The sequence below is a fragment of the Lutra lutra genome, chromosome 3 (genome assembly GCF_902655055.1).
Source record: "Lutra lutra chromosome 3, mLutLut1.2, whole genome shotgun sequence".
NCBI lineage: Eukaryota > Metazoa > Chordata > Mammalia > Carnivora > Mustelidae > Lutra > Lutra lutra.
In genome coordinates this window covers 43,806,105-43,834,095 of record NC_062280.1, presented here as the reverse complement: position 1 = coordinate 43,834,095, position 27,991 = coordinate 43,806,105, and the positions used below count along the sequence as shown (strand labels likewise).

The 27,991-nt window shown below is 49.4% G+C and overlaps 1 protein-coding gene across 2 annotated transcripts; it reads right to left on the bottom strand.

The window, feature by feature from the left end:
- Nucleotides 1–7,420: 7,420 nt before the first annotated feature.
- ACKR3 (atypical chemokine receptor 3) lies at nt 7,421–19,042 on the bottom strand. 2 transcript variants are annotated; one of them, XM_047721742.1, is made up of 2 exons: nt 18,877–19,042; nt 7,421–9,338 (listed from the first exon to the last, which is right to left on the bottom strand). In XM_047721742.1, exon 2 carries the CDS (start codon nt 9,310–9,312, stop codon nt 8,224–8,226), a length of 1,089 nt encoding a protein of 362 aa, XP_047577698.1. In that variant the 5' UTR covers nt 9,313–9,338; nt 18,877–19,042; the 3' UTR covers nt 7,421–8,223. The 2 variants fall into 2 exon arrangements, with proteins under 2 accessions (XP_047577698.1, XP_047577699.1); XM_047721743.1 differs by lacking the exon at nt 18,877–19,042 and adding an exon at nt 11,711–18,836.
- Between the last annotated feature and the right edge of the window lie 8,949 nt (nt 19,043–27,991).

The window sequence follows — 27,991 nt, the reverse complement described above, 5'->3', positions numbered from 1 at the left end:
CTTTGGGGACATCACTCAGGGAGTGGGAAATCGGCCACAGTGGGAATATTTACTCCAAAAGAATCAAAGGATACTAGAAATCAGGACTTCTTCTTTCCATCAGCGAGCCAGGTATAGAACATTTAGCCAAGATACTCCTGGGTGGCTCTAAAAACACTTCCATCTTCGACCCTCATGCCCCACCCCTACTCCGTAGTCGGGAGACCAGCCTCCCCTGTCCACCCTGAACTAGGTGACTCCCGGGGAGAAACTGAATCAGAGTCTAGGCTCTGGGGCCTCAGGCAGAGCAGCTAGCGGTGAGAGGCTAAGGCTAGAATTGGTACAATTAAGCCAAAGTCACGTGGCTGGGACACTCCCCCACCCCGCCCACTTCCCCATCCCCTTCTCTTGCTTCCCTTCTGGAAGGCCCCGTCTCAGGGTTACACCTCCCAGATGGAGGGACGGAAGGATCTGGGGAAACAGGCTAGCCTGGGAAGAGAGCCCCCGAGGCATGGATGCTCAGGTGTCTGTGGTGAAGCCTCTCGTTCTGGCCAAGTAGTTCTCCTGCAAGGTTCATGGCCACCAGGGCCCTCCTTACCACACAGCGCTCCCAGTGACTCTTTTAGCATCCGCTGTGAACCCTGAGTAGATTGCCAAAGGTCAGTAGCTACTTGAGAAAAACCCCGATGGGAAAGACAGAACCCCAAACAAGCAAACAGGAAGACAGGAGGAGAAAGGTTTGGCTGGAGCCCAGTCGACACAAGCCATATGCATGCAGGGCTGGGCTGGGATCAAGGGGCATACCTGTCTGCCCACTGGGTGCGTGGGCAGGAACACCCCTGTGGGGGCTCACTAGTATACCCTACATAACACTTGTCCACCCAGAGCGTGAATGTGGGCTGATCAGAGGACGATCTTTGCAGAGATAATTAAAGGTTCTCCATCCAATGACGGGTGTCCTCATGAGGACAGGAGGAAACCCAGAGATGCAGAGAAAGAAAACCACGTGAAGCCAGAGGTCACAACGGGAGTCACTCATCCCCAAGCCAGTGAAAACCTGGAGCCCCCAGACACTGGGAGGGCAGAAAGTGATGGTTCCTCAGATTCATCCAGAGGAGCCAACCCTGCCAATGCCCTGATGTCTGACTTCAGGCCTCCGTGGCCATAATCCCCCCAGTTTGTTCCACAGCAGCCCTAGAAACCAGTCTCCCCATAGTCCCACAGGAAGCCGTGTGCACAGGTGGTCCTTGCACGGGACGGTAAATACTCAGATTCCAGATCCACGGCTGGACGGGCAGACTGAGGGAGCCCTCACCAGCCCCTGCATCCCCCAGTCCCAGGCTTCCATTCTCCAAAAAGGGAAGACATGCTCATCAGCGTGCCAGCCCCAGCTGGCAGAAAGGGGGCATGGTGGCATGTGAGTCTTTCCATTTCTGCGGCTAAACTTTGAGAATGCCGATGAGGGGCCGGGCGCACCGTTAGTGCTCCATAAATGCTCCTGTTTCATTCACTACACCCTGTCTGCTATGGGCTAGATATGGGTGCCCCCTCCCTCTACAAAAATCATATATTGAAGCCCCAACCTCTCCCCCTTCCCCAGGTGGCTATATTTGAAGATGGGGCCTCTACGGAAGTAATTAAGATTAAATGAAGTCATAAGGATGGAGCCCTGGTCCTGAGAGATGCCAAGAGCTTGCTCCCTCGGCCATGTGCACAAAGAAGAAGTCACGTGAGCACGTAGTGAGATGGCAGCTACCCACAAGCCAAGAGAAGCCTTGGGATGAAGCCTCCCTGGTCAGCACCAGTCCATGGTATTTTGTCCCCACAGCTCCCAGTGTTGAGTGTTGATGCCCCAGGGAGGGAGTGGGGAAGCAGGAAGGAGAAGGGAAGAGGCCGATGGAGGTGAAGCCAATGGAAGGAGAATTGGGGTAACAACTTACACACTGAGTTTACCCTCCCAAAATAGCAGGGCTGGAGCCTGACACTCCCACATTCCCAGGCATTAGCTACGGGACATTTCCAGTCTTGGTTACAGACTCAGAGCCCCAGGGCCCAGGATGGAGTTTGAAGGTGCATGTCAAGGGCACAGACCAGGTAAGAAAGGCAAGGGCAGCTGGGCACATGGGATACGCACTCTTCCTGCCCCTCTCTTGTGGGGCCCCGAGTATGTTTTATGCGTGGCCGTGAACCAAACTCCCAGCCTAAAGACCCTGTGTGAGATGGGAGGAGAAACGGCAATGGAAACACTGAGTTTCGACGGCAAGAGGCCAGCACTTACAATGTGGTCTCCGTCCCCTCCACAAGCCTCAGCAAAGACCTGGCAGGCGCCTGTCACCCGCAGCAGGTGCCACCAAGCAGGACACGGAGAGAAGTCGAGCTCACAGAGAACTGCCCATTCCTTTTGGAACCAGGGCTGGAAATGTGCCTTCCAGAGCAGGTGAGAACAGAGTGCAGATTCTCCCCAACATTTCTCTTGCCGTTCCCCCGAAGTTCCTGTGCTCATTTTTCCGACGAAGTTCATTTCCCCCGAAGTTCCTGTGCCTCATTTTTCCAACCTCAGGGTGGGGGGTGGCCATTAAGACCTTTAATTCCCACTTTGAAATGAGCTCCTATCACACAGGGATGAATGATGTCAGCATTCATTAACTTCTGGCCACCCCCTTGGATGTCTTCACTTTTCCATAACCCATTTCTTTTAACAGTGCCCTCATCCCAGTGACTCTCCCGATGGCTGCTGTCCCACCCCGCGTCCCCCGGGCCTGCCTGTTGGTGTCTGGCCGTCCTTGGGCTGGGATAGGAAGACCCTTCTTTGTAAGCCTCCCTGACTCCTTCTGTAAAGGCTCACTCCCTCCCGTCAGCTCTGAATATTTCCAGAAAAAGACCACCAGGATCCTTCTCACCATGCTGCCCTATAACGATTTCTCTCCGTCTCATCATCCATCTCCCCTTCCAGGCTGGGAGCCTATCAAAAGGGAAAACAAAGCCCCGGCCGTCTCTGACATTTTAAAGACAAGCACAGTGCCTGGCACACGGTGGGCACTACACAAAGCTCGTCGGATCCGAGACTGAATGAACCAGTGCACGGATGGATGAATACATTAACGGAAACAAGTGTGGAATAAATTGCGGAGAAAGACATCCATCGGTGGCACAGCTGGGCCACTGACGACTTTTCATTTACACTTCAGGCTCCACACGAAATTCAAATTCTCATTACGGGACCGCATAAAACACAATCTGCACTTTCAACAACGACCCTGAGAAATGCGGCGGCGGGAAAACCTTTAATGCGTTCTTCCTATTGATTACAGCGCTGCGAAAGGGAATGAAAAGATTAGCTTCAAACGCTTTCATGTGAAAGGCTAAAAGGAAGCAAATCCAGCATGGTCTCAGGGAGCCCGGGGCTCTTTCAGACGGGCGGCAGCCACCGACACGTCGTGTTTGCGCTCGCCCCATGATAGGTTGCCGTGCCAACATACATTCTGAGTCACCCAAGCAGATTTAATGCCATTGCCACAACGACGCTCTCTTTGCTCTTTCTTCTGAAACTTGTTAAAGGGAAGATTCCGACCTACCTAGGAAATGATTTCAATCAGTTTAGTTCCGGAAATAACTATGGAAATCCAGATCTTTCCATTCCGTGGCGTTCGGCACATTGTCTTGTGACAAACGCCCGATGATCCCCGCATGTCCCCCAACACATCGGGAGAAATGACATATGATTGGCAGCCCTTCTGAATCCTGCCTGGAAAGGCCTGAGGGAATAAGCATATGAAAAGCCAGCAAAAACGAAGCTTTTGAAAAATAAGAAAAATGCCAAAATTGCCCATCACTCTTCCCATCCCATACAGAGGACCACCCCCTTCTTCAGTAAGAATCCTCCCCATGGTCATTTATCTCGGTCCTTGGGAATCAGGGCCCTGAGGAATCTGGACAGAGGCCGTGGGTATGGCAAGGTATACCCACACACAGGTGAACAGAAACCCACTCACACCCGTCCAACAAGCCCGGCGAGTGTGAGCGTGCACCAGAGGTCGGATACACAGGTCTTCCCAGCTTAGGATGGGTGATAGCCCAGGAAACTGAAGAATGGTTGCGAATGCGAACTGCCTACAAGAAGTAAGTCAGTTTCCTATCATGCTTTACCCAAACTGCTATCATTCTGTATCAAGGGTTGTTGGGATCAACATTTGGCGTTGCTTGTAGGCACTGTGTATCCATGCACCATCCCGACGTAAGGAGCTGGGAGTTCTGGTCCTGGGACGTGGGGTGGGAAGGGCTTTATGACACTGGCAGATCTTCTCAAGCGTTTAACCCCCCAGAAACCATCAGCCGGAAAGGATGGAAATGTCAGGGCCATGCAACCACCCAGAGACAAGCCTGCGGTTCAGGAGTGAAGTCCAAACCTCAACAAGGGGACTCCAGGGATCTTCCTGCACTCATCAGCCCTTGCACTCAACCCTACCAGGTGCACATCCACAGCTCCCCATGGGTCCCCAGGTTCTGAGATGCTGGACTTGGGAATAGGTGGATAGGTGGATAGGAAGTCACCTGGACCCAGGGAGAAGCCCAGTGAGGCAGAATTTCCAGGTGTCTCATAAGTAGGCCACATCCTCAAGCTGCTGCCTCCAGACCTCCAGAATTTCTCGTGACCCAGTAAGAGAAAACACAAGTGTCCACAGGGGTCTCATGCCAGTTTGCCCTGAGCCTACTGGGAAGGCTGAAATTCATCATCCAGGGACCATCCAGATTTATTCCTTGATGCCCGCGGGATGTTACATGTGGTGTTTTCAGTTGCAATACTTTTCTTCTTCACTCACAGGGACAGAGGAAGCTGTGTACACGTTGCCACATGTGGAAAGCATTCACTAGGCACTCCCTGATGCACACTGCCATCAGGTCGCAGGGTCAGAGGGAGGTGGGAGAGCAGGGAAGACTCCCCCTCTCTCCAGTGGGGTTGGGGCTCCGGGCCGATTTTCTCTCCATCCCACACCCCACCCTCTGCTGGAGCTCCAGCCACCCCTCCTGGGGTCCAGATGCCATCATGCATGAAATTACTAACAGCTTCACTACCATCTCGCAAGGCTGGCATTTTCAAAGTTCTTCCCATCAGAAAGGATGCCAGATGAATGAACCTCAAGAGGGAGAAATGTCAGCGTTGGGTTCTCTGGACAATGAACTTGAGGAGAGCCAGGGGCTACTGCCCCAGCCTTCTTCCCACTAGATCCCAACTCCTATCCAAAACCTGGCACACAGCTCCTTCTCCCAAGTCCACATCCACATCCACAAGGGTGGAATGGAATTCCTCTAATAAACTGATTATCCACCCCCACCCCTCCCCCACCCCCCAGAGTTCTGTAGCCCTTGACCTGTGCCTCCGTGCTCCACCCACAATGCCACAGTCCAAAGCACCTGGGAAGTCCAGGTGCTCCAAAGACCTGGATAACCGGGATGAACCAGAGCAAGTCCTCAAGCCCCAGGCAGGGCAGAGAAGAGGATTTCTAAGAGCAGAGAGAATTTAGTCACTGTAGCATCGCTGAGACGGAGCTTGCACACCAGGGAACCCATGGAAGTCTGAAGGCACCCGGAGTATCCTGGGGCCTGGGCAGTGGGGGGAGATGGGAATCCACAGAGCAAAAAGTGCTGTATGGTTTGTCTGGAATCAGTTCAGCATCTGTGCACCCTCCCTCCACCCCTCAGGGCAAAGAGGGCAGGTGGGTGATTCTCGTGGGGGAAGGGTGGTCAGAAACCAGAAGAGGGCCGGGACAGTCCACCAGTGAGGACCGCCCCTCACCTCCCTATATCACCACCTCCCCCAGATCCCAGGGTAACTGGGCAGGGGTGGGGAGCATCTCTGAATTGACAGAGATGGGTCCTCAGAATAGAAATTCGGTGGAATTACTTTTTACATCCCACCTGCCGCACGGCAGAGATTACGGCTCATGCCCCACCTTGCGTTTTCTTCTTGGTGAGAGGGTTTCTATCTGGACTTGGACCACTAGGGAGCTCAGAGCAAACCACAACCCTTTCCTATTGCCAGGAACATGTGTCTGGGGCAGGATTCTTGGACTCTCTGTGCCATCTACTCTTGCTTGCCCTGGCTCCTAGGATCCTGGTCTGTAGTTAAGCTATTGTCCTACTAGCTACACTACTGTTACCCCACCGGAATCCTGTCTGGAACAAGGCAAGGCGCATATGCACCCAAGACCGTGTGTGTATCAGGTACGTATTTAGAGTAATTTATAACCCTGGTTTGAGAACTCTCAGCCGTAAGCCTTTGAAGACATAGGAGCCCTCATGCAGCAGTCTCCATCTATGGGCCCTAAGAGGTTGGGCAGTTGCGGGGAGTGGAGATGAGGCGCACAAAGGTAGGGTAGCAGCCCCCAAGCTCACAGGTAAGAGCAGAGCTCCCAGCCAGGGTCCATTCTTGTCTTGGCAAATAGCTCCCACGCAAATCAGTCCCATCAGAGGTGGGGGCGGTAAGGGCAGCTTAGGGGAGCCAGGTCCTCCCCCCAGGTCCTGCCCAGATGCACCCGCCTGCTAAGGCCTCCATCATTTTGTCTCGTGGACCCCCAGTCATCCGTGAGGGCACAGCAAAATGGACCATCCCGACCACACTCTTCCAAGCCTCTTGTAAAGTGGATTTCTTTGGTAATGCACAGGCTGATAATTTGCTCTTTGCTTGGCCTCAAGAAGAGGGACACTAATGGGTGTTATCTTTTAAATGAAGAATTTGTCCTGTACACAGAAAGAGAAAACAGGTCTTAAACCATAGAACCATAGCAGGGAAGCATCAAGGGGTCGTGACATGTGGCCCTGGGGACACACAAGGACATAAACAACAAACGACCCCAGTCCTGGGCGCCAATCAGCTCTGGGCCAACAGCAGTCGAGAGCCTTCCTGCACCAGAGTGACCTTGAAGACCACAGTTACCGCAAATACGCTGCATGACAGTTTTTTGCTTTTTTTTTTTTTTTTTAGAAAAACCAAAACCCTCAATATGCTCGAATATTTTTCTGTTTATGTCATTGCATCCAAGTTAACCCCTTGGGTTTTGCTTTTATGGTAGCGCTCTTTCCTTAAGCATATTAGGTCAAGCTGACATGCAGTAGAGATTGGTACTATTCTTTTTTTTTTTTTTTTTTTTAATTTTTTTATTTTTTTCAGCATAACAGTATTCATTATTTTTGCACCACACCCAGTGCTCCATGCAATCCGTGCCCTCTACAATACCCACCACCTGGTGCCCCCAACCTCCCACCCCCCACCCCCTCAAAATTCTCAGATCGTTTTTCAGAGTCCATAGTCTCTCATGGTTCACCTCCCCTTCCAATTTCCCTCAACTCCCTTCTCCTCTCCATCTCCCCTTGTGAGATTGGTACTATTCTTATCACACACGCCACCTGAATGCCAGACATGCTTTTAACTTGGACACTCGGATGCCTTTTTAGGAAAAACAAATCTTTATTTAAAAAAAAATAATAACTTACAAATTGAGAGAACTCTCCAAAATGAGACTGTTCGTTTTGTGCACAGTGTTGCAGCCTGGAACAGGTCTGCCCCGTTTTGCTTTTTTAAGGTAACTTTACAAAACTATGAATATCACAAACTGTTTTACAGAGTCTTTCCTGTTTTGTATCCCATGCCAGTACAGAGCACCACACAGATAGAAAACTATCGTAAATAAAACATTTCAGCCACGACTGGCATAGATTTATAGATTTTTATATATATATATATATATATAAAAATTTCAAAACAGCTAACAATTAATGTCATCCTTAGTCAAAACTGAAATCAAACTAGCCTTAAAACTACAACACTCTGGATACATGTCCGCGTTATAGCTCCCATACGATATTTAAAATATATTTAAACTTTCAAATACATTTATAAGGTACACCAATAATGAGAAAATAAAGTCTTAAGATTTAAATACAAATCACCATATAAAACCTCCAGGGAACACAGAACGTCTTATTGTACAGAAGTGCAGGCTAGCCTGCCCTGCGGCAGACTTGGACACATGATGGGCCTTGCACACGGCAGGACGCACGCACAGAGCCGTGACAGCCACCGCGGCCACCCAAGAAAAAGGGGAAGGATGCTCGGTGGCACCCACTCCCCTCTCCTCACGACCCCGGCCTCAAGCCCCAAAGCCACCTTGCTTTACTCTTGGGAACGACACAAGCCAGTGCTGTGGAGAAAGCAACACACTTGTCCCCGAGACCCCGCAGAGCACGTCACTTGGTGTTCTGCTCCAAGGCGGAGTACTCTGTTTCCGACACCCTAGAGGCATCGATGAGCTTGGTGAGGCCTGTCTTGGCCGAGTACTTGAAGATGAAGGCCTTCATCAGCTCGTACCTGTAGTTACGATTGATAAAGCTGTAGAGCACAGGATTGACACAGCAGTGCACCAGCGACAGGCACTGTGTGACGTGCAGAGCGGTGAAGAGGAAGTTCTCCAGCTGGCAGGTAAAGGGGATGTAGTGGAGGATGGAGAAGATGTCCAGGAGTACCACCACGTGGTAGGGCAGCCAGCACACGAGGAAGACCACCACGTAGGAAAAGATGATCTTGCGGCTGGTCTGCCTCTCCTGGTCACTGGAAGCGGCGAGGGCACGGGCCAGCAGGCAGTAGAAGATGGCAATGATGCAGAAGGGGATAGCGAAGCCCAAGACCACAGAGACCAGCTCCATGCTGATAAGCCACTCCTTGACGCTGTGCTCGGGGTAGAAGGAACGGCAGTAGGTCTCGTTGTTGGACGCCGACGTGACGGTCTTCAGGTAGTAGGTGTCCGGCAGGGACACGCAGAAAGCCAGGAGCCACACCAGCACGCAGACAACACGGCGGACCACCTTCTTCCTGCGGCTCGAGGTGCTGGCGAAGTAGGTGATGGAGAGGTAGCGGTCCACACTCATGCACGTGAGGAAGAAGATGCTGCCGAACAGGTTGATGGAGAAGATGAGGTGGGTGACCTTGCACGTGAGCTCTCCCATGGGCCACTGGTTATGCTGCACGAGACTGACCACCCAGACGGGGATGGTGACCACCACCCACAGGTCGGCGATGGCCAGGTTGAGAATGTAGCAGTGTGTGTCGTAGCCGGTGGTCTTGGCCTGGATGTTCACCCAAACCACCACCGAGTTGGCGATCATGCCGATCACGAAGATGAAGATATAGATGAAGGACAGCGTGTACAGCAGCACCCCCTTGTTGGGCATGTTGGGACACAGCACCGTGTCGACGACAATGCAGTCACTGCTGTTGCAAGGCCAGCTCATGTCGGAGAAGTTCCCTGGCTCCGAGTAGTCAAAGAGGTGCAGATCCATGGTGCTGCGGGCAGCAAGCAAAGGGCCTGTGCAAAGATCAGAGAGAATGCAATGGAAAAGTGGCTTCATTAGGACACACCGGAGGCCCGGTCAAGGCGCTTTTCCAGTGCTCCGCACACTCGGTGGTGTCTTCCCAACAGAAGAAAAGGAAACAGCCCAGCAGAGCTCCGCACAACAAAAAACAGGACCGGTATCTAAGTTTGCACGGTGCCTAAGCAAGAAGGAGGGCCTGCTTTCTCTGTCTTTGTATCACGGTGTTCCCCAGGCATCACCAGCCTGGCTATGCCCACAGTGTGAGATCGGCATGCTCCGGGGGCCAGAGAAACATCTAACAGCCACGGCGACACTGGCCACTCGCTCAGTCTTAGTAGAGGACAGTGGCGCCATTCTCCCCCATGTTCCAAAGGACAGCAGAGTCCACTGTTCCTAGCACTGCTCTATTATAAGTATCCTGCTCTGGTGTCCTAATGAGAATGCTTGAGATTCCCTTCCCAGTGTGCATTAAAAATTGGACTTGGTTCATTTTACCTTCCTGCAAAATGTACGTGGAAACCTGGGTCATGGGCCACCTTCAGTGTGCAGCCATGAAGACCACAGGTGTGCAACACCCCACAGCTTGATTACACCCCAAACCTGCAGAGACCTCGGGTTTTCAACGAAGGGCAGCCACCCAGCTGTCCACTGCCTACTTTCCCCTTCTTTTGTTTATCCAACTACTTGAAGAGCAACTTGGGCCAACACCCAGAGCACAAAAGTCACCACCTGCTGCACTTCTGGGGTGGGAGGGCAATCTTCTCAACTTTCTTTCCTGCTGACTTGACCAACACTCTGAACTGTCACCGTTTTATTGTCCACAGAGAATTCAGCTCCAAAGTACCACCACGGCACCTAGAAATGATGATTTCCCCTCAAACGCCCCAGTTAGGAGAGTTCCCGGGAGCAGTCTTCTACTGGTGCCCCACCCATTCGAGGGCCTTGAAATCCCTGCAGGACATGGTCCTGGGTCGGCTGCACACTGGGTGACCCTGGGAACAGGGGTATCCCGCTAGGAGTGACCTCACATGGGAAGATGGTTGTCCTTCCTTTTCACGGGTCATAGCTAATGACTGACCCCAGTCGAGCTTCTGTGCTAAGTTCATCCAAAGTGGACCCCAGATCACACAGGAAGATGGGTGACCCTGGGCCACTGGTCAGCACGCAGGTGGCTATGCTAACGGTATGTAGACACGTAGCTGGGAAGAGCACCCATCCCGAGACCAGACCTTCCTAGGTAGGAATCCTGATTCCTTCCACATTGCTGTTTAACTTGACTTGCTAACCTGTCTTGGGCTGCATTCTTGGGACACCAGCACCATCTCACAGAGGCACCCAAGAACAAAGGGACCCACTCCAGAATCTAGCGCATAGGAGATGCTCTGTAAGTCTCCACCCCCGCCCCTCCTTCATCCTTTTGGCAAAACTCACAGTCCCCCTTTTCACTCCACATTGAAACCACCTCTTACTGCCTGAGGAATCCATGTCCCTTCCTGGAGGGAGACGCAGGGGTGAGCAGAGACGGGCAGCTTGATAGCTTCACCTTCAGAATAAATGAACAGCATCCCTGATGGGTTAGACATCCTGCTGCCTCCCAGGACCCACTCCTTAGTTTCAAAACTCACAGCAGGTGACCTCATCTTAAATCTTAGTTAGCAGAGACCACCTGCAGGCTTCTGGGCAGTTCTTCTCTAGGGGTTTGAAGTGGTCGTCTGTCCCTCTCCCAGTGACCTAAGCAGGTTCCCGTGTCCCTACTTCCGAGGGGAGAATGCTGGGCAGCCCAGGAGGAGCTGGCAGAGGCAAGACCCACAGCCGGGGAGCCTGGTGGTCCTCGGAGCACCCCAGCAGGAGGATTCCCATGCCCTACGACCAGCAACTTGGGCCAGACCAGACAGACCACACAAGCACAGGGAGCACCCAGGGAGACTCAGCACGACCATGTTTAGGACAAAATCCTCACATTATGAGACTTTGGACCACTCTATCCTAAGAGGCAGCTTAAGGCCCCTAAAGGACGTGGGGACAAGGGGCAACAGAGAACACCTTTGAGGAGCTAGGACTCCCCGACCCACTGGACTGGTGGCGTGCTTGGAAGCCACAGAGGCCAGGGTCCAGGCGGTCCATGGGGCCATCCATGGGGCTGTCCACGGGCCAGAAAGGAAGGAATGAGCCCCAGCCCTGGTTAGCCTGACTGGGTCCAAGTACACCCAGCTCTTTGCTCACCACAAGGAGTCAGTGACCGAGCTCAGGCCTCCCATGCCATTCAGCGGACAGACCCTGGGCACTGTTCAGTGTGGACAGTCAGACCCGTGCAGAGGCAGGGGTCTATGAGAAGTCCCCTGCCTCTCACCTTTTTGGAAATTACCAGGTCAAGGTGTCGGGACCCACCCTCCCGGGCTGCCAACTGTTGCTATTCCCGGAGCTCCAGCCATGGTGGGAGAGGGCTCGGCTCCATCCTTGGTTTCCACCTCTGCCCTCTGGGCAATAAAAACCCGACTCAGCGATCACTGGTCCTCTGAGCTAGAAGCATTTCTTGCTCGCCGGGCAAGGCTCCCCTCCAGCAGTCCTCTCCCCTCCCTTGGGGGGCCCCAGTGAGATTCTTCCAGTCAGGGCTGAAGGAGAGAGCAGAGGCTCCAAAGCTCCTGGCTCGAGCGTGAAAGCCAGCTGGGCCCCAATCACTGATCTCCCACCAACCATCAGCCCAGAAGCTGAAGCCCGAGGCCTGTGCCTGGACCACCACCTCCCCCAGGGGGACCCCCTGGTACCCCTCCCTCCCAGGGCGGGAGGCCTTAGTGGTCAAGAGAAGGAAGGAGGCATAGAGAGAAGATGAAACAAATTGTGGTCCTCAAACTCCCTGCAAATCCCAACAGGGGACTAAAGAGGGAAACGGGACTCACAACAGCTTAGCCCCCTGTCCTTTTGGTATTTTTCCTGCATTTGGTTTTGGAAACAATCCAGGGCTGTTTCCAGGAAAGAATATGATTTGACAAAGACAATCTGCATGGATGCCGTGTGTGGCCTGCAGCAGAGGCCCGTCTGCCTGAGCCAGTGTCCAAGAGGGCTGGGCTGCATCGGTCCACTTCATGCCATTCCAGCGACAGCATGTGGCCACCACTGGAAAGAGGAATCTTCCTCAGCCACTGGCTGAGATCCTCACAAGGGCTCCTACAGAGCCATCAGTATGGCAAACTATGGAGTGTCTACCCAGATCCCAGGTTTCCAAAGGCCTGGTGACAAAGCTCACTTTGTCATGGGAAACCTCTCTTCCTGTCCTGGTAGAGGGAGGGGGCAGCCCAATGGACCACAGGGGCCACTTTAACTCCTTGAGCATCCTGCACCAGCACTCTGGCTGCCCTCCAGCAAAAGCAGGAGATGGCCTCTACCGGTATACAGACAGCCCCCCCACCACCACGTTCTGCATCCATCCGGAAGGATCCGTGCTCCCGTCTAAGTGGCCAGGCCTCTGGGCCAGGGTGCTGGTGTGTTCATCCTGGGAGGCAGCAGTGGTCTGCCCCGGACCTGGAGGAGACCCCTCTTCCCACGGGGACCAACCTCTCTCTGCTGGGATAAGGCAGCACCTCCACTCCCGCCAGCCTGGGGCCAGAGCTCAGGAATACCTTTCAGAGTCAACACTGCCTGCCTTCCTGAGGGCTCAGAGCCGCCCCCAACCAGGGCAGGCGGGAGGGAGGATGGGACCCTCTTGCAACTAAGTGCTAAGGCATCTGCCTAAAAGGTCCTGACAGAAGGAAAAAAACAGGGCTTTGAATTTTCTACAGCTTTTTGATTTTACAAGTTCACATATTTCACCTCTCAAAAGATTCCTGTGTCCCCAACTGTCCCCAGCTGTCCCCGCAGGTATGTTTACTGGAGGCAACTTCGATGTCCATCGGGAGAGGGATGGTTTGATAAAGTAGGGCATATCCACTGTAGCCGTAAGATGGGGGCATCTGCTTTTGTGAAGATAGAACGTTAGAGCATACTTGAAGGGAGAGGCCAGAGGCAGATACACAGACCGAGAACGACCTGGGGGACAGAAAAACCAGAGCCAAAAGGAGGAGCAACTTTATGTAAATACACGTGCACAGAGGCATAGAAAAAAAACCTTCAAGAAGGATAAAGCTTTGGGCAGGCAGGGTAGGGTGGAGGCCCAAGAGGGGACTGTAAATTTCACCCCATCAACTTCGGTATTATTTGAAATCTGACATTAAGAATTAAGTACATCGTGATGGAGGGATGTTTCACAAGACATGGGTGGTGCAAGTTCCATTGTGCTAGAGCCCAGACACCCAACTGAGGGCAGAGAACTGGACCTGTCCCCGTCTGCTCACTTCTCCCTGGCACTTCCCGTGCTCTCTCTGACCCCCCTCCCTACAGTAGCCACATGCTCTGGACCTTTTCCCACCCCCGTATGCAGGGAGCATCCCACTTCCACCAGGACAAGAAGGGACGTTTCCTATGGCCTACGGCGGACCCAGCATCTAGCTGGTCCTCCCCACCGGCCTGAGGTCTGCAAAGGGACTGATCCACCACCCGAATTCCCAATGGCAAAAGGCCATTGGGGAATCAATGGGAGAACTTTTCTGGGAGATGTGCCTCCCACTTCTCAGCCTCCTTATTCATCAACCAAGTATCTCCCACGAGTGAACTACAGCAACTGGCAGGCAACATGTCACTGCCTCCAAATGGTGGCCTGAGCTCACCCAGGGAGAGGGCAGTCAGGCCAGATTTAGACGTCCCCAAGCTTAGTCTGCACGGGGTGGCAGTCGGCCTGCAGAGAACAGGCCCTCTCTCTAGCCCAGAGTCAGTCCCTCTGTGACGGAGCCTGCCAAATGTTCAAGCAACTGGCTGCTCTCCCCAAAATGGGCTTCAGCGTGTTTGCAAATTCCCATCACAGACCGAGAAGAGTCTTCTCGACCAACCCTTTAGCCGCTCCTATCCCAGCGAAGGTGTCCCGTTTCTCCTGCCACGGCCCCAACCAGGACCCACATCTCCAGGCTGTGTTGCGCCACATTCTTCCTGCCCAAGCTCCGCATCCCCACGTCTTCATCCTCAGGCCCCACAGCTAGCTCGAGGCAGGTGTTTGGGGAACTCCCGGTCAGCAGTGATACCAGGCTCCACCAAGACCAGGGGTCTGAGGCCATCCCGGGAGCAGGAGTCCAGAAGACACTTTTCAGTACCCCTCATCAAGCTGAGACAGATATCAGCCTTTTCATGCCCCCGAATGTTTGTGGAACCTCCTCTGTGAGGGGCACTGCTCTGGGGCTAATAGACAGGGATCACCGTGGCCCATCCCCCAAGAACTTGCCAGCCAACCGACAAGGGCAAGAAGGCAGCAGGGTGGTGGTGAGTGGCCCCCAGAGCAGGAGGGTGAGGGATTTCCATTCAAGTGGTTTATGGAGGCCTTCAAGGAGAAATGGATGGGTGAGACAATCAATGAAATACCATGGGGGGGGGGTCACTCAATCAGGCTGAGGCCAAGCTCCCCACAAAGGAAAGCTGGTGACCAGAGTCAGGGGGAGGAGTGGGGGGAGTGGGGGAGTCAGGCTGGGCCTGCCCATGCAGGAGGCAGGAGAGATTTTGAGCAAGGAAGCAGCTTACAGCAGAAAAGGCTCTGGGGAGGGGCCGGTGGTCAGAGGTGACACAAACCAGGCCGAAGGCAGGCAGTTAAAGGCCAGCTCTGGTGACAGGGTGCAAACAGGCTGGAGGAAGGTGCTCCTGCCCAGGCCCCAGTGGTGCAGATGAGGTTACACCTGCCAGGTCGGGGCTGAGCACCAGCTTGAACAGTCAGGGGCCCTCTGGCCGCTGGAGCTCCTTAGGATCTCTGCCTCCAGGTGACCTTTTTTTTTTTTTCCCCACGTGACCTTTTTTTATTGGCTTTCTGCAATTTGGGATCTATGTCCTCCCAGGAGGGAATTTCACAGAGCCATTCAGTGCTGTTCAGACCAGATCACTCGTCTGGCTTCTCACTGCTGCGACCTTCAGAGCATGCCCAGGCCAGGAGAAGAGACATGCTCATCTTGGTCTGTGGCACACAGCTGCTCTCCGCACTTTCCCCACTTCTCCAGGGGCTTCCCCCAGGGGAGGCACGCTCTGGCCTCCTTGCCAGAGTCCCAAGCCTTCCACGCTAGCTGGCATTCGGTTCAGGTGAGGAGAACCCACACTACATCTAAAAAATCATTAGGCGATTGTACATCATTGGGGTCAGGGTTTTGCGGGGGGGCAGGGGGAGGGTTGATTTTTATGTATGTGTTTGTTGTTGCTGTTTTTTGTTTTTGTTTTTTTACCGATGCTGCATTATATCTACAGGAAAGACCAGAGAAGCTTCAGCTTCGGCAGACTCCCTGCCGCCATCTGCTAGGGCTGACAGCAGATCGGGAACTAGTCTGTCCCCCAGGGCCAAGCAAACAGAAACAAGGCTGTCTTGACAGCAACTTATTTCACTCAAGTAGGGAACTGCTCTAATTCATTAGAAATTAGAAATTCTAATTCTAATTCATTAGAAAACTCAAAAATAATAGAGAGTCAAAGAGAAAAAGAAAAACTCCCTATTCTGATTCAGAGGGAAGCCACCTCTCACTGGGGTCCTCAATGTACTCCCTGTTAACGCACGGGTTGGGGCATCCTCGCCCACTTTGAAGTATTTGGGGAAGAAAACGAACCCTACGTCCAGAAACCCAATCTAGTCTACTGTGCTCAGCTGCCCACGGGAAAGCAACGCTGTGCCCAGAAAGGCAGAGCCAGAGATCCACGACACAAAGCTGCAGGCTGGGTTGGCCCAGTGTAACCAGAGCCCTCGTTCCCACCCAGCTCAGGACCTGGATGAGGCAGTGGGAGGTCAGCCAGGCTCTGAGCCAGACACAATAGGGTTCCCAGGAGAAGGCTACTCCATCTTGGCCTCTTCTCATAAAACTCAGGGATGATCCCCGCAAAGGTATCTGTTACCATAAGAAAATTCAAAGATGCTGGCTATCCCGACATACAGTCCTTTAGCTGTCCCTTAGCCAACGGTGGTCTAAAGCCACCTGAGTCACTTTTTAGTCCCTCCACCCTTGGAGCGCTTAGAACAAAACCGAGTCAGTTCCCAAACCTACCTGTGGTTCAGCAAAACATTCACCATAAAAATATGCAATCCCCTCATTACTTTAACAAGGAAAGCACCTACTTTTTTTCCCCCAATTCTAAATTAGTCGATCCTTAGGTTAAAAAAAAAAAAATCAAATATGCCCTGCAGAAAACCATCAAGTATTCAAAATCAGATAATCCCCCTTTTTCCCTTTTCTTTTCTTCTCTCCCTCTCCTTTCTCTCTCTCTCTTTTTCTTGCTTGTTTGTTTTTACTTTAATAGAAAATATGTGTCCCAGGGCTATAATTTTCTGGACTTGAAAAACACTTGATGTGAGTCAGCCTTGGGTTTCTTTCTAAACTCTACCTACATGCATAGAACTCGACTAGCAAGGCGTTCTAACACTGTTCTTGTTCCTAAAAGTAAAGCTCAGTTCTTTTTAGTTCCAAATTCCATTGTGCCCGGCAAAAACCACTAAGAAAAATCTAAAGGCCTGAAGTCTTGGTGGTTTTTCTCCTCCTTAGTTTACTCAGGGTTTCTAGAATGACGGTCGGCTGGTCTCAGGTCTGAGTAACTTCAGCCAGCTCCCTCACACCTCCCTGAAAACAGGAGCCCCTCTCCCTAGATGATCGCACAAAAAGCCACTGTTCCTGATGAAGGAGGTTTTTTTGTTTGGATTTTTTTTTTTTTTTCATCCAGAAAGCCTATACTCTGCCTATTCTGGGTCTGATTAGAAACCATAATACCTTCTCAATTCTCCCAGGACTTGCTGTTAATAAGGGAAAAACTCACCTCCAAAGTCCTGACTTAGTTAAGCTCCGGCATGCTGCCTTGGCTATACTCTCTGGAACTTTTTTTAAACTATGATTGCAATGCGTGCCCCTTTTTAAAAATGGACAGGCAGCAAAATACAGGCATTTCTCAATTTTCTTTTGCTCTTCCACACGCCCCCCTCCACCAATCCCCAGGAGGCTGTGCGCACATTCAAGTGTTTATGGCAGAGAAGGGGGAAAAAGAGCAAATTGTTTCCAAGCTAGAGCTCCCCTGTGCAACTTTGCTTTAGAGAAAGGCTTTGCATCTGGGGAAACTCGCGTGCTGATGGAGGAAGGACAGGCAGTTTATCCATTTAAAAGCTACAGAAAGTAAAGGACAGACCCGGGCAGCCTCCACTTTCTTTTCTAGGCAAGCCTATTTGATCTCCGCATTTTCCTGGAATAAATAAAAGGACACAAAGGCAGCATCTGCATTTAAAGAGAAAAGAAAAAGTTACCACATTGAGATTCTGCAGAATGAAGTTTCAGGGCATGTCAGCACACCAAATAGCTTCAAAGAGCTATAAACTATGTCAGAGGACCCGCTTCCACTTCTGGGAAACCTAATGATCCTGTTGTGAGCAAGTGAATTGAGAGAGAGAGAGAGAGAGAGAGAAAAGGAAAAGGAAAAAGAAAAGGGAAGGAGAGAAGAGAAGAGAAGAGAAGAGAGAAAGACAGAAAAGAAGGAGGGAAAGAGGGAGGGAGACAGCTAGTCTGACTTTTACAACTTCTCATTCTCCCTGGAAGTTACAAGTCTTGGCTAACCACCCACCCCTGACCTCACTCCAAAGCTCTCACTGTCAGTCACCCCTTGAATCTTTATGCATGCTAACAGAACTGAACAAAAGTCATGCTTTACCTGAAGGGTATATTTTAAATTACAAAATCCTGGACTTGTGTGTGTGCTTTTGTTTTGTTTTGTTTTGTTTTTCCTAACTGAAGTTGGACTTACCTTCCAAGAGCACAATAAATACTCAGATTAGCAAGGATGCAGTCAAAGCCACAAACACGGAGCTGAATTAACATTCGCCCTTCCAGCTTCTTGGTTTACAGGAGCCGGGAATCCCGCAAAGCCCCGAATTCCAATACATTCTGGACTCACAAAGATTCACAGCACAGTTCCCTGCTTCACTCAAGGATGCCCCCTCCTAAAGTTCACATCGTTCAGCAATTGCTTATTTCCTGGCAAGTCCATCTATGTCCCGACTGATCTCCCCGTGAAAGAGGTCAGCCGTGGTGCCAGGCGGTTCCCTATGCCAACTCCCAGCAAGCAGAACCGACAGTCTGCCTTCTTGCAGACTTCTTGCAGAGTCCTCCCCCTTACCCGAGCTTCAACACTCACAGCAACAAATAAACACCCGATTCCTAAAGCCAGCAGGCACACACGGAGCGTCTCTTCCACCAGTGACTCAAGGAAATCTGCCTTTTTACTTGCTGCCGCAGAAAGGGGCAGCCCCCAAGTTAGCAGACAGGCTTTGCAAAGCAGCCCTGCAGCCTGCAGCCCGGGCTTTCAGACACCAGACCTGCGGACTCTCAGCAACCATCAAGGCGATTCAGAAAGAGGCCTCTGAAAAAGAGCGCTTAGCTGAGAACAGAAACCCTGCCCGCCTTCCTCGCCCTCCTTCGCAGGCAGGGTTGCGGGGAGCCGTTTCCTTACCTCCGGGGCTGGGCTCGGGCTCAGGGCTCAGGGCTCCCTGCGCGGCTGCGGCACTCACCGCCTCGGGGCTGAGCAGTTTGCAGGACTGAGCTCTCGGGCGGCGGACCCGCGTTATATACACTGCAGGAAGACGCCTCTAGGTGGCAGCTGTGGAACCCGCTTTGCCCTCGCTCCCGGCCCGCGCCACCACCCCCGCCCCACCCCGCGCACACACACGTGCAGGCGCGCGCGCGCTCATGCACGCACACACACGCGCACACCCCTTCTTAAACCCCGGTCTGTCTTTTCCCGCGCAGCTCTGCACCCCACAACACACTCTCGGGAAACCCCGGCCGCCCTTGACTTGCAAGGTCTAATGAAGCCACGAGGTCCGGACCCCACTGGGGGAACGTGTGTCAGCAGAAAAAAAACGGCAGAGAAACCCTAGAGCTTTGCAGAATCATCAAATATTTATCTGGTCTCAGGTATATCTTTAATAATCCCATTACCACCAAGAGTTCCTTTGAATGCCTCTTAGCTCAAGGGAAGACTTTGTCCCCAAGACAAATTGCTCTGACCTTCTGAACTTCGGTGTTGATTTATTTGTCCTGGGTTTTCTTTGTTAATTCCTCCAAAACAGAAGTAACAGTTTTGGTAGGAGCGATTAATCGGGCCGTTTTATATACCCCAAGCGTGGGGGAAAGGGCTTTAGAAATAGATTGTAAGATTTTATTTGAATACTTTTATCTGTAAAGGATTCAGGCCCAAAGTCCTTGAAAATCTAAACAATATGGCGTTCTGAAATGCCTACCCAGGGCCAGGCACACATTAGGGGTATAATAAATGTCTTTTGATACAGTCTTTTTTTTTTTTTGAGTTGAGTTTGGCAAATGCTTTATTATTACTAATTGCTATTATTACTGAAATCTACATTCTCATCCAGAAGTGTATAGCTGAAGTTCTGTCCACAAAAATGTGTTCCAAAGGATAGTCACCTCGAACACCCTATTTAGAAAAATCGACCATGAAACAAATGACCTAAACTTTCACTTTTAAAACGCGTGCTCACTGAGCTTTTTCACCTACACTAACGTGCCACGTTTTGGCTTTTGGCTTGCTTTCTGCTTCTCCTGGGGTTCCCCAAGGACGCATATGCGTGGAGGCGCCCGCATGTTCCCACTTTCTCCCCAGCTAAAACTTTCTGACATTCTTTTTCTACTTCTTGCTGAAAATAACAGGAGACAGCCAAACGCCGAGCCCAGAGGGTTTGGGGGTCAAACTCTCCTGTGGCTAGAAGGCCCTGGCGTGGAGAAAGCCCGTAACAAAAGAAATACTCTTTTGAGATCAAAGCTGCCCGTTTTTCTCCCGCAGCGGAACACCAAATGCGAGCGCCAAGCGCACACCTGCTCCGCTTCCCCTCCCCGCCGCCCCGCCCCCACCCCCACCCCCACCCCCGGCTCGCGGAGGGGGTTCTGCCCCCAGGGCCCTGGCCCGGGCCCCGCATGGGTCCCCCTGTCGCCTGCGCACCCGAACTCCACCTCCAGGCGCCTGGCGAGAAATCTCGCTAAAGAGAAACCGCGGGCAGCCGTGTGCGCACGCCCAGGGTTTAGGGCAAGAATGCTTTTTCACAACTTTCTGGTCCCGGTTTCTTCTTGTGCGTGACCCTGTGTCTGAGCCCTATGGACAGGGACGCGCCGGCCAGAGAGCACACGCTTCGCTTTCTCCTCCCATGAACTTGACAATCTCTTCTTTGGAAAACGCGTCTCTACTTTGGCAAGCTCGGACGCCAGGGTGAAGCTCTGGGCCAGGAGTGGAATCCGCGTTGAATTAAGGCTGCTGTCTCTTAAAACACGCCTGGACCAGAAACGTGCTACAGGATGCAGTCGCCCAGGAGGAAGAGGGAACCCCCGACATAGTTGTAAAAAAAAAACAAGTTTAGGCCATGGGGCCCGCACTCCCCACCGGGTTTTCGGAGCCAGGGGCCCGCCCCCGCCTCCGCCCCCGCCCCCAGTGCCAGCCCTGGGGAAAATGAGAGGCCAAGCGAGTACTCCTGTAAGGGGACTGGGTTCCAGTACCCCAGGCCCTCAGAAGGCTCTTGGCACCTTTGCGGGGCTGCCCCAGCTTTGCGGAAGGACAGCGTCACGCACAGGGGTTAGCTTGGCAGGAATGAGTTTGGTTACCCCCACTAGCAAAGTCCGAGAAGGCAGGATTGGGCAGCTGTCGCTTGAGTTGTCCCAGCTGACTCAGGACTGAGTTCTCCCTTTGTTTTCTCCCCCAGAGTGCTTAGTGGAATGCGCAATGTGGTTTTCGGCCAAGCCCGCACTCCTTCCCTGTGTCCAAACTGCTCCTGGAACAGACTTTCCCCCTTGACCTGATTTGCCTGCCCACAAAATCCTGATAATAGAACCCTCTATTCTTGCAGGGCTCTGGCACCCCAAGTGGGCCTGCGGACTGAAACCACACCTCACTTTAAAAGCTTTGTTGTCCTGGACGCTCTGGGTCTGGGCTCCTAGTGAGCACGGTCAGAATGGAACCAGCGTGGACTCTGGCGGCTGCAGCTGTGGCCCCTGAGACGCACAAGGGCACCATCGGCCTGAAGTCGTCAGGCTAACTTTGCACAACCTTGGGTCTTCACTCCAACCTAGGGAATATCACGTTCCAGATTCCGGGACTCATGCCCCAGGAAATAGCCGCAGCACCTAGTGCCTAGGCCCGGTGGGAGTGGTCTCGGCTAGCACTGGACATTCCTCTGAAGAGCAGACACAAGCCCCTTCTCTGGGGGAAGGACCTAGAAGTAAAGAAAGAGCCCAGCCCCGCAAGGAGATCGGGATCCCAGCTTGGGCTCCCTCCAGACAGGTGTAACTTGGAGCTCTAACTTACACACCATGTCTCCTTAGGCAGCTTAGCCTTTCTGATTAGGAAATTCCTATCTTTAAAATAATTATAATAGGGGCACCTGGGTGGCTCAGTTGGTTAAGCCTCCCACTCTTGATTTCGCCTTAGGTCGTGATCTCAAGATCATGGGATAGAGCCTGGCACTGGGCTCAAGGCTCCATGCAAAGTCAGCATAAGATTCTCTCTCTCCCTCCCTATCCCGCTCTCTCTCAAATAAATAAATAAATAAAATAGTTTTTAAAAATAATAATTATTATAAAACCTTCTATTCTTGCCAGATTCGTCTCCCGATTCAGTGAAAGGATGTATATCAGAGACACCTCACCGGTCCTTTCCTCGTCCCACCCTGGCCTGAGGCAATTCCAATAACATAGCGTGTTTTTTTTAAGGACTAAAACAGGTATCTAACCCAAGGCTTGCAACTTTTTATGAACCCTTTGGTAAAGCCTGGACAGGTTTCATAATAAGAGCGTTTAGCTCTTTGCTGATCTAAGTGTTTTGCCTACATTCTTTCATTTACTCTTTAAGGTGACCCAACGCTGGCGCTATTTTTGTCCCACTGTTGTAATTGAGGAAGCTAAAGCCCAGAGAGAGTGGTTAACCTGTCCAAGCTAATGAATGGAGGGGATTCAAATCCAGATTTGTCTGACTTCACAACACCGGCTGTCATCTGATGCCACAGAAGACATATTCTTGAAAGAAAAAGAGAAAACCCATTGCAAAATATAGATCAGGCGGTCCTAAATTGGGCTTCCTAAAAGCAGAACCCTGGATGAGAATTCGGGGCAACCTGTTTATTATAGAAGTGCTCCAGAAGAAACTAGCAAGGGAAGGAGAAAACCCAACCAAAGCTATGATCCTGGCCCGGTCTCAGCTGCAGCCTGACCCCCTTCATGAGCCTCCAGAGCCTGCGGTCCACCCTGACTTCACCCCAACCAACTGCAGGCAAGGATGCTGGCTTTCATACTCATACACCCTTCAAACCCTGGATCGGGGCTGCCTGGTGGGAAGGTGGGGAACATAGCCTCCCCCTTCCTCCTATTCCCACCCTGAGTCAGCAAAGCAGCTCCAGGAACCTGAGGTCAGTCTCTCAAAGATACGTCCCAATCACAGGCCTGGGCAGGAAACCCATGTTAAGTGGACACAGACATACAAGGAGGTCAAAGGGGTCTGGGAACATGCCACCCATACCCACTGTACTAGGCATCAATGGTACCACTTAGGTCAATCTTGACCCAAATCAGAATACCCACTCATTAATACTCAGACCTACTTAGTTCTACCTCAGGACCTTTGTACCTGACATTTTCTCTTCCTGGAGAGCTCTTCCCAATGACCATTGTATGGTTATGTCCTTCCTGTTATTCTAATGTTGACTTCAATATATTTTTTTAGAAAAACCTTTCACTGCTCTGGTCTATTCCAATTATTCAGTCATTATCCTATATTGTTCATAGAATTTACTGCCACCCAAAATTTCCAGTTTAGTATTTGTCTTTATTAGACTATAAATTCCTTGAGCGTAAGAATGTTGCTATTTTGTTCACTGCTCTATCCCCGTTGTCACACAGGCTGTTTGGCCCACGGTAGGAGCTCCTAAATATTAACTGAATGAATAAACTCAGAAGAATCTCACTTTTGAGTTAGGTTCTTGCCCTCCCCATATTTCACTCACCTTCTGCCTCTCAGAAATGGTTGAGGGGTCAGTTAGGACAGATCTCCAAAAATTGTTTTAGGAAGACTTAAAATATAGATTTTGAAAATAGGGGGAAATGTGAATATGTACTTCACACCAAGTTATGACCCCCTAAAAATATGAAAAGTATGCAACTTCCTTAGACATTGGAAAAATACAAATTAAAACACAGTGTCATTACAACTGGACACTCCCTGAAAGGCTAACATGAAAATTAGGGATATTAACAAGGATGTGGAACCACCAGAATGCTCCCACATCAGTGCTTCTCAGACTAAAAGGTGAAGGACAAGTGTTCTTTTTTTGGGGGGGGGTGGTTATTGTTGGTTTCTGTTTTTTCATTTTTTTTTTAAATTTTTTATTTTTTAATTGTGTTAGTTTAGTCACCATACAGTGCATCATTAGTTTTTGATGTGGTGTTCCAAGATTCATTGTTTACATATAACACCCAGTACCCCATGCAATTTGTGTTTTTTTTTCTTTTTTTTAGATATCCCATGCAATGCACACCAAGACATGTCCCACTGAGCGTGACTAGCGAGGAGCTCCCGCCACTGTGTGCCATCATGCAAGTGAAACATATGAATTGTCTATGCAGCAACCTGTCACACAAGGCTGTTGACCATGTTTTTGTATGTCACAGGAATGTCACATTTCTTTAAACCTTCCTGAATGGTTCCTAACTCTCAGTTTCTAACCTTACTTCTTTGCAGACTAGTAGCAAATAGCTCACAGCCCACACTTCAAGGGACATGTCTGTATCTCAATGGTGGAGGTATAAACTGGTATAATCATTTTGGCCGTATTTACTGAAGTCGAATGTATACATACATATGACCGAGGAATTTCATTGCAAGGTATAACTTAAAGATGTATACACTGCACCAAATGAAATACACAAGAATGTTTATAGTAGAACTATTTATAAGAACTCCCCAAACCAGAAATAACCCCACATGAGCAGAAAAGAATATAATAAATCAATATCCCTCATGAATGTAAAGATAAAGATCCTTAAAAAAAAAAAAAAAAAGCAAATATAGTATTATACCATGACTAGGTGGGGCTCTTTCTGGAAATGCAAGATTGGTTTAACATTTGAAAATCAATATAATTCACTAAGTTAACAAAATAAAGCATTTGCAAAATTCAAAATCAATTTGTGATGACAACCTTCAACAATCTAAAAATAGAATGGTTTTGACTTGATTTAATTCTTCAATTTTATACAAGAATATGTATGAATTTGATGCAGGGCATGTATGAAAACTTAAAACTAACATCATACTTAATGGTGAAAAATTGAACACTCTACTTCCATTTTCATCACTTCCTTTCAGCAATATACTGGTGGTCTTAGCTATTGCCAATAAGGAAGATTTTAAAAAATAAAGACATATGGATTAGAAAGAAAGATGTAAAATCGCCTTTATTAGCAGCTGATACGGTTATTTACACGGAAAATCCTGAAAAATCTACAAAACAACTTCAAGAACTAAGTAGTAAATTTAGAAAGGCCTCCGAGTATCACGTCAGTATACAAAAGTCAGTTACACTTCTGTATATCAGCAGCAAACAATTAGAAAACAAAATTGTATAATTCCTTTATAATAGCACCAAAACCCATAAAATATCTAGGAATAAATTTAACAAAAAACACATGAGCTCTCTACAACAACAGCCCTGAGAGAAAGAAGAGCAAAACAAATGGAGAGATATACCATGTTCATGGGTTGGGGGATTCGATATTGTTAATATGCCAATTCTCCCCAAATTGGTCTATTGAGTCTATGTCATTCGAATCAAAATCCCAGAGGATTATTTTGTTGAAATGGCAAGTTAATTTTTAAATTTTTATGGAAATTCGACAGACTTCAAAATAGCTCAATCTGTCCCAGAATGGAAGAATGTTGGAGGACTCACTTTGTGATTTCATGACTTACTATAAAGCCATGGCAAGCAATCTAGGGTAGAATTGGCATGATAGGCACATAGAGCAAGGGAACAAGATAGAGAGTCCAAAAATAGACTTGCATGCACAGGCAATTGCTGTTTGACAAAGGCACCATAGCAATTAGCAAAATTTCAGAATGATTATATTACTACTATCATAGTGGAATTAGTAAAATAATTGTTGTTATAGGGGTGGGGATTAACAGAAAGGGAATTTTCTGGGATGATGGCAATGTTCTATATATTCATTGGGTCAGTGGTTACATTGGGCATATATATTTATCATGTCTTATCACCTGTACGCTTAAGATCTGTGCTTTTCCTGAAATTTTCCTCAATTTTTAAAAAGGTTGCCCAATGTAACCATGAAGTGACACCATTTATTTAAAGTTTCAAGGAATTCACAGAAAAGTACACATTATTTATAGAACTATGCAAAAAGCCTACCTAGAAGTAAGAAAGGCTATATGCCAACTTGGAGACAATGGTTACCTCGGAGGAGGGAGACAGAGAAAGGGAATGGAGTGTATACACAGGAGTATCTGAGATTTCTACGGCATTTTTATTTCTTTAGGCAAAATATTCACATTTGTTGGATGTTATTGGTTGAGCGCACAGGTATACTTTACATTACTTGCTGTTCTCTGTGTTTGAAATTTTTCATTTTAGCTTTTAAATTTTAAGAAAACGGGAAAAAACTTGAAAGTTCTGAGTGAAGACTGGCTTTCTCTCCACTTCGTTGTGAAGTTTGACACAGAGAAGAATGTTTTCTGATCTCTGAGTGAGTCCAGGAAACTTCTTCCAGGAGAGCATATCAAAGCATGGAGCTCCTAATGAGATACCAGGCATGTCGGGTCAAACCTAAGTCTCATTTTTCTGAAACCTTTGGCAACATTCTAAAGTACTGTGATTTCACACTCCTCAAACTTCAATATATAGATTTTAGCTTCAAAGCCTAAAAATGATTCAGCCCAAAAATATCTAACCTGAAGATAAAGAAGAAATATCTGAGTATAGCTAATAAAATTATTTCAGCTGATTTGAGTTTTGAGATTGCAAATTTCCTATATATGAAGAGTGACACATTTTCATTTCCACCTAGGTTTGAAAATACTTCTAAAGACCTTAACACCATGGGATGTTAAAATAGCAACGGAGACTTCCTTCCCATCTTCTTTCTTTCCTTCCTTCCTATTTTTATTTTTGTTTCTTAAAGACTTATTTATTTTAGAGAGAGAGCATGAGGGGAGGGGCAGAGGGAGAAGGAGAGACAGAATCTCAAGCAGACTCCCCACTGAGCATGGAACCCCACGTGGGGCTCGATCCCAGGACTCTGAGATCATGACCTGAGCTGAAATCAAGAGTCAGATAAGAACAAAAACTCGTTTATTTCCCCGAACCATCTGAGAGTAAGTTATTGACATGATGCCTTATCATCCCCGCAATACTTAACGTGTGCGACTCTCACAAACAGGGATATCCTCTTTCTTTACCTGAATGCAACCATCAAAATCAGGAAGTTAACATCCATACATTCCTACCTCCAAGTGCGCAAATCCCATTCGAGTTTTGCCAATTATCCCAATAATACCTTTTGCAGAGAATCAGGTGTTGCATTTGAGCAGCTACCTCTCTTCCATTTAGTTCAGTCCGGCACACGTTCTCAGACTTCGTTTGACAATTGTAACATGGAACTGCTTGAAAATAACAACCTGGTTATTTTACAGATTATCCTTCCATCTGAGTTTTATCTGATGGTTCCTTTTGATTAGGCTCAGGTTACAAGTTTTGGGTGAGAATTTCACAGAAGTGAAGGTGTGTTCTCATTGCAGCCCATGAAACGGTGAACAACATCAACTTGTTCCATTACAGATGGGGTTCACTCTGATCTCTTGATTCAGAACTGTCTGTCAGGCTTTTCCACTGTAGTTACTCTTTTCTATGTAATTCTGAGAGTAGATAGCTTGAATCTGTACAAATATGTCATTCTTCCTCAAACTTTCCATTTATTCATTTATTTATATGTATCCGTACAAACTCATAGTTTCCTGTCTTGGTGAGTTATAATCCATTACTCTTAGTATTTATTCTGCAGCTCAGAATTTTCCCTGATTTGGCCAGTGGGAACTGGCATCTGTGTCCTTTTAATATACCTCCATCATTTTTTTGGAACTTCCTTTGTTTCCTGGCACAAGAAGATGACCCAGGTTCATCTTGCACTCTCCCTAACCCAGTTTGGTATCAGCCTTCCAAGGAGCCTTAGTAGACAGTGGTATTTAGAAGTCAAGATCTGGGTGCAAAATGTGCTCACAGCTAATGTGTATTCCAACTCCCTTCTCAATGACAGTCCTGCCTTCCATTATCCTTATGGTAATTCATTTGATCACTCCCCTTGTTATTACTTTCCTGTTGCTGCTGTAACAAATCACCTTTTCTTACATTTTTGGACATCATAAAAGCATTGTTCCAGTGGAGATTCTTCCCTTCTGAAGGCTTCAGAGAAGACACTTTCCTGCTTTTTCCAACTTCTAGAGGCCACCAGCAGGCCCTGACTTGGCCCACTCCCCACGTCACTCCAACCTTGTGTTCTGT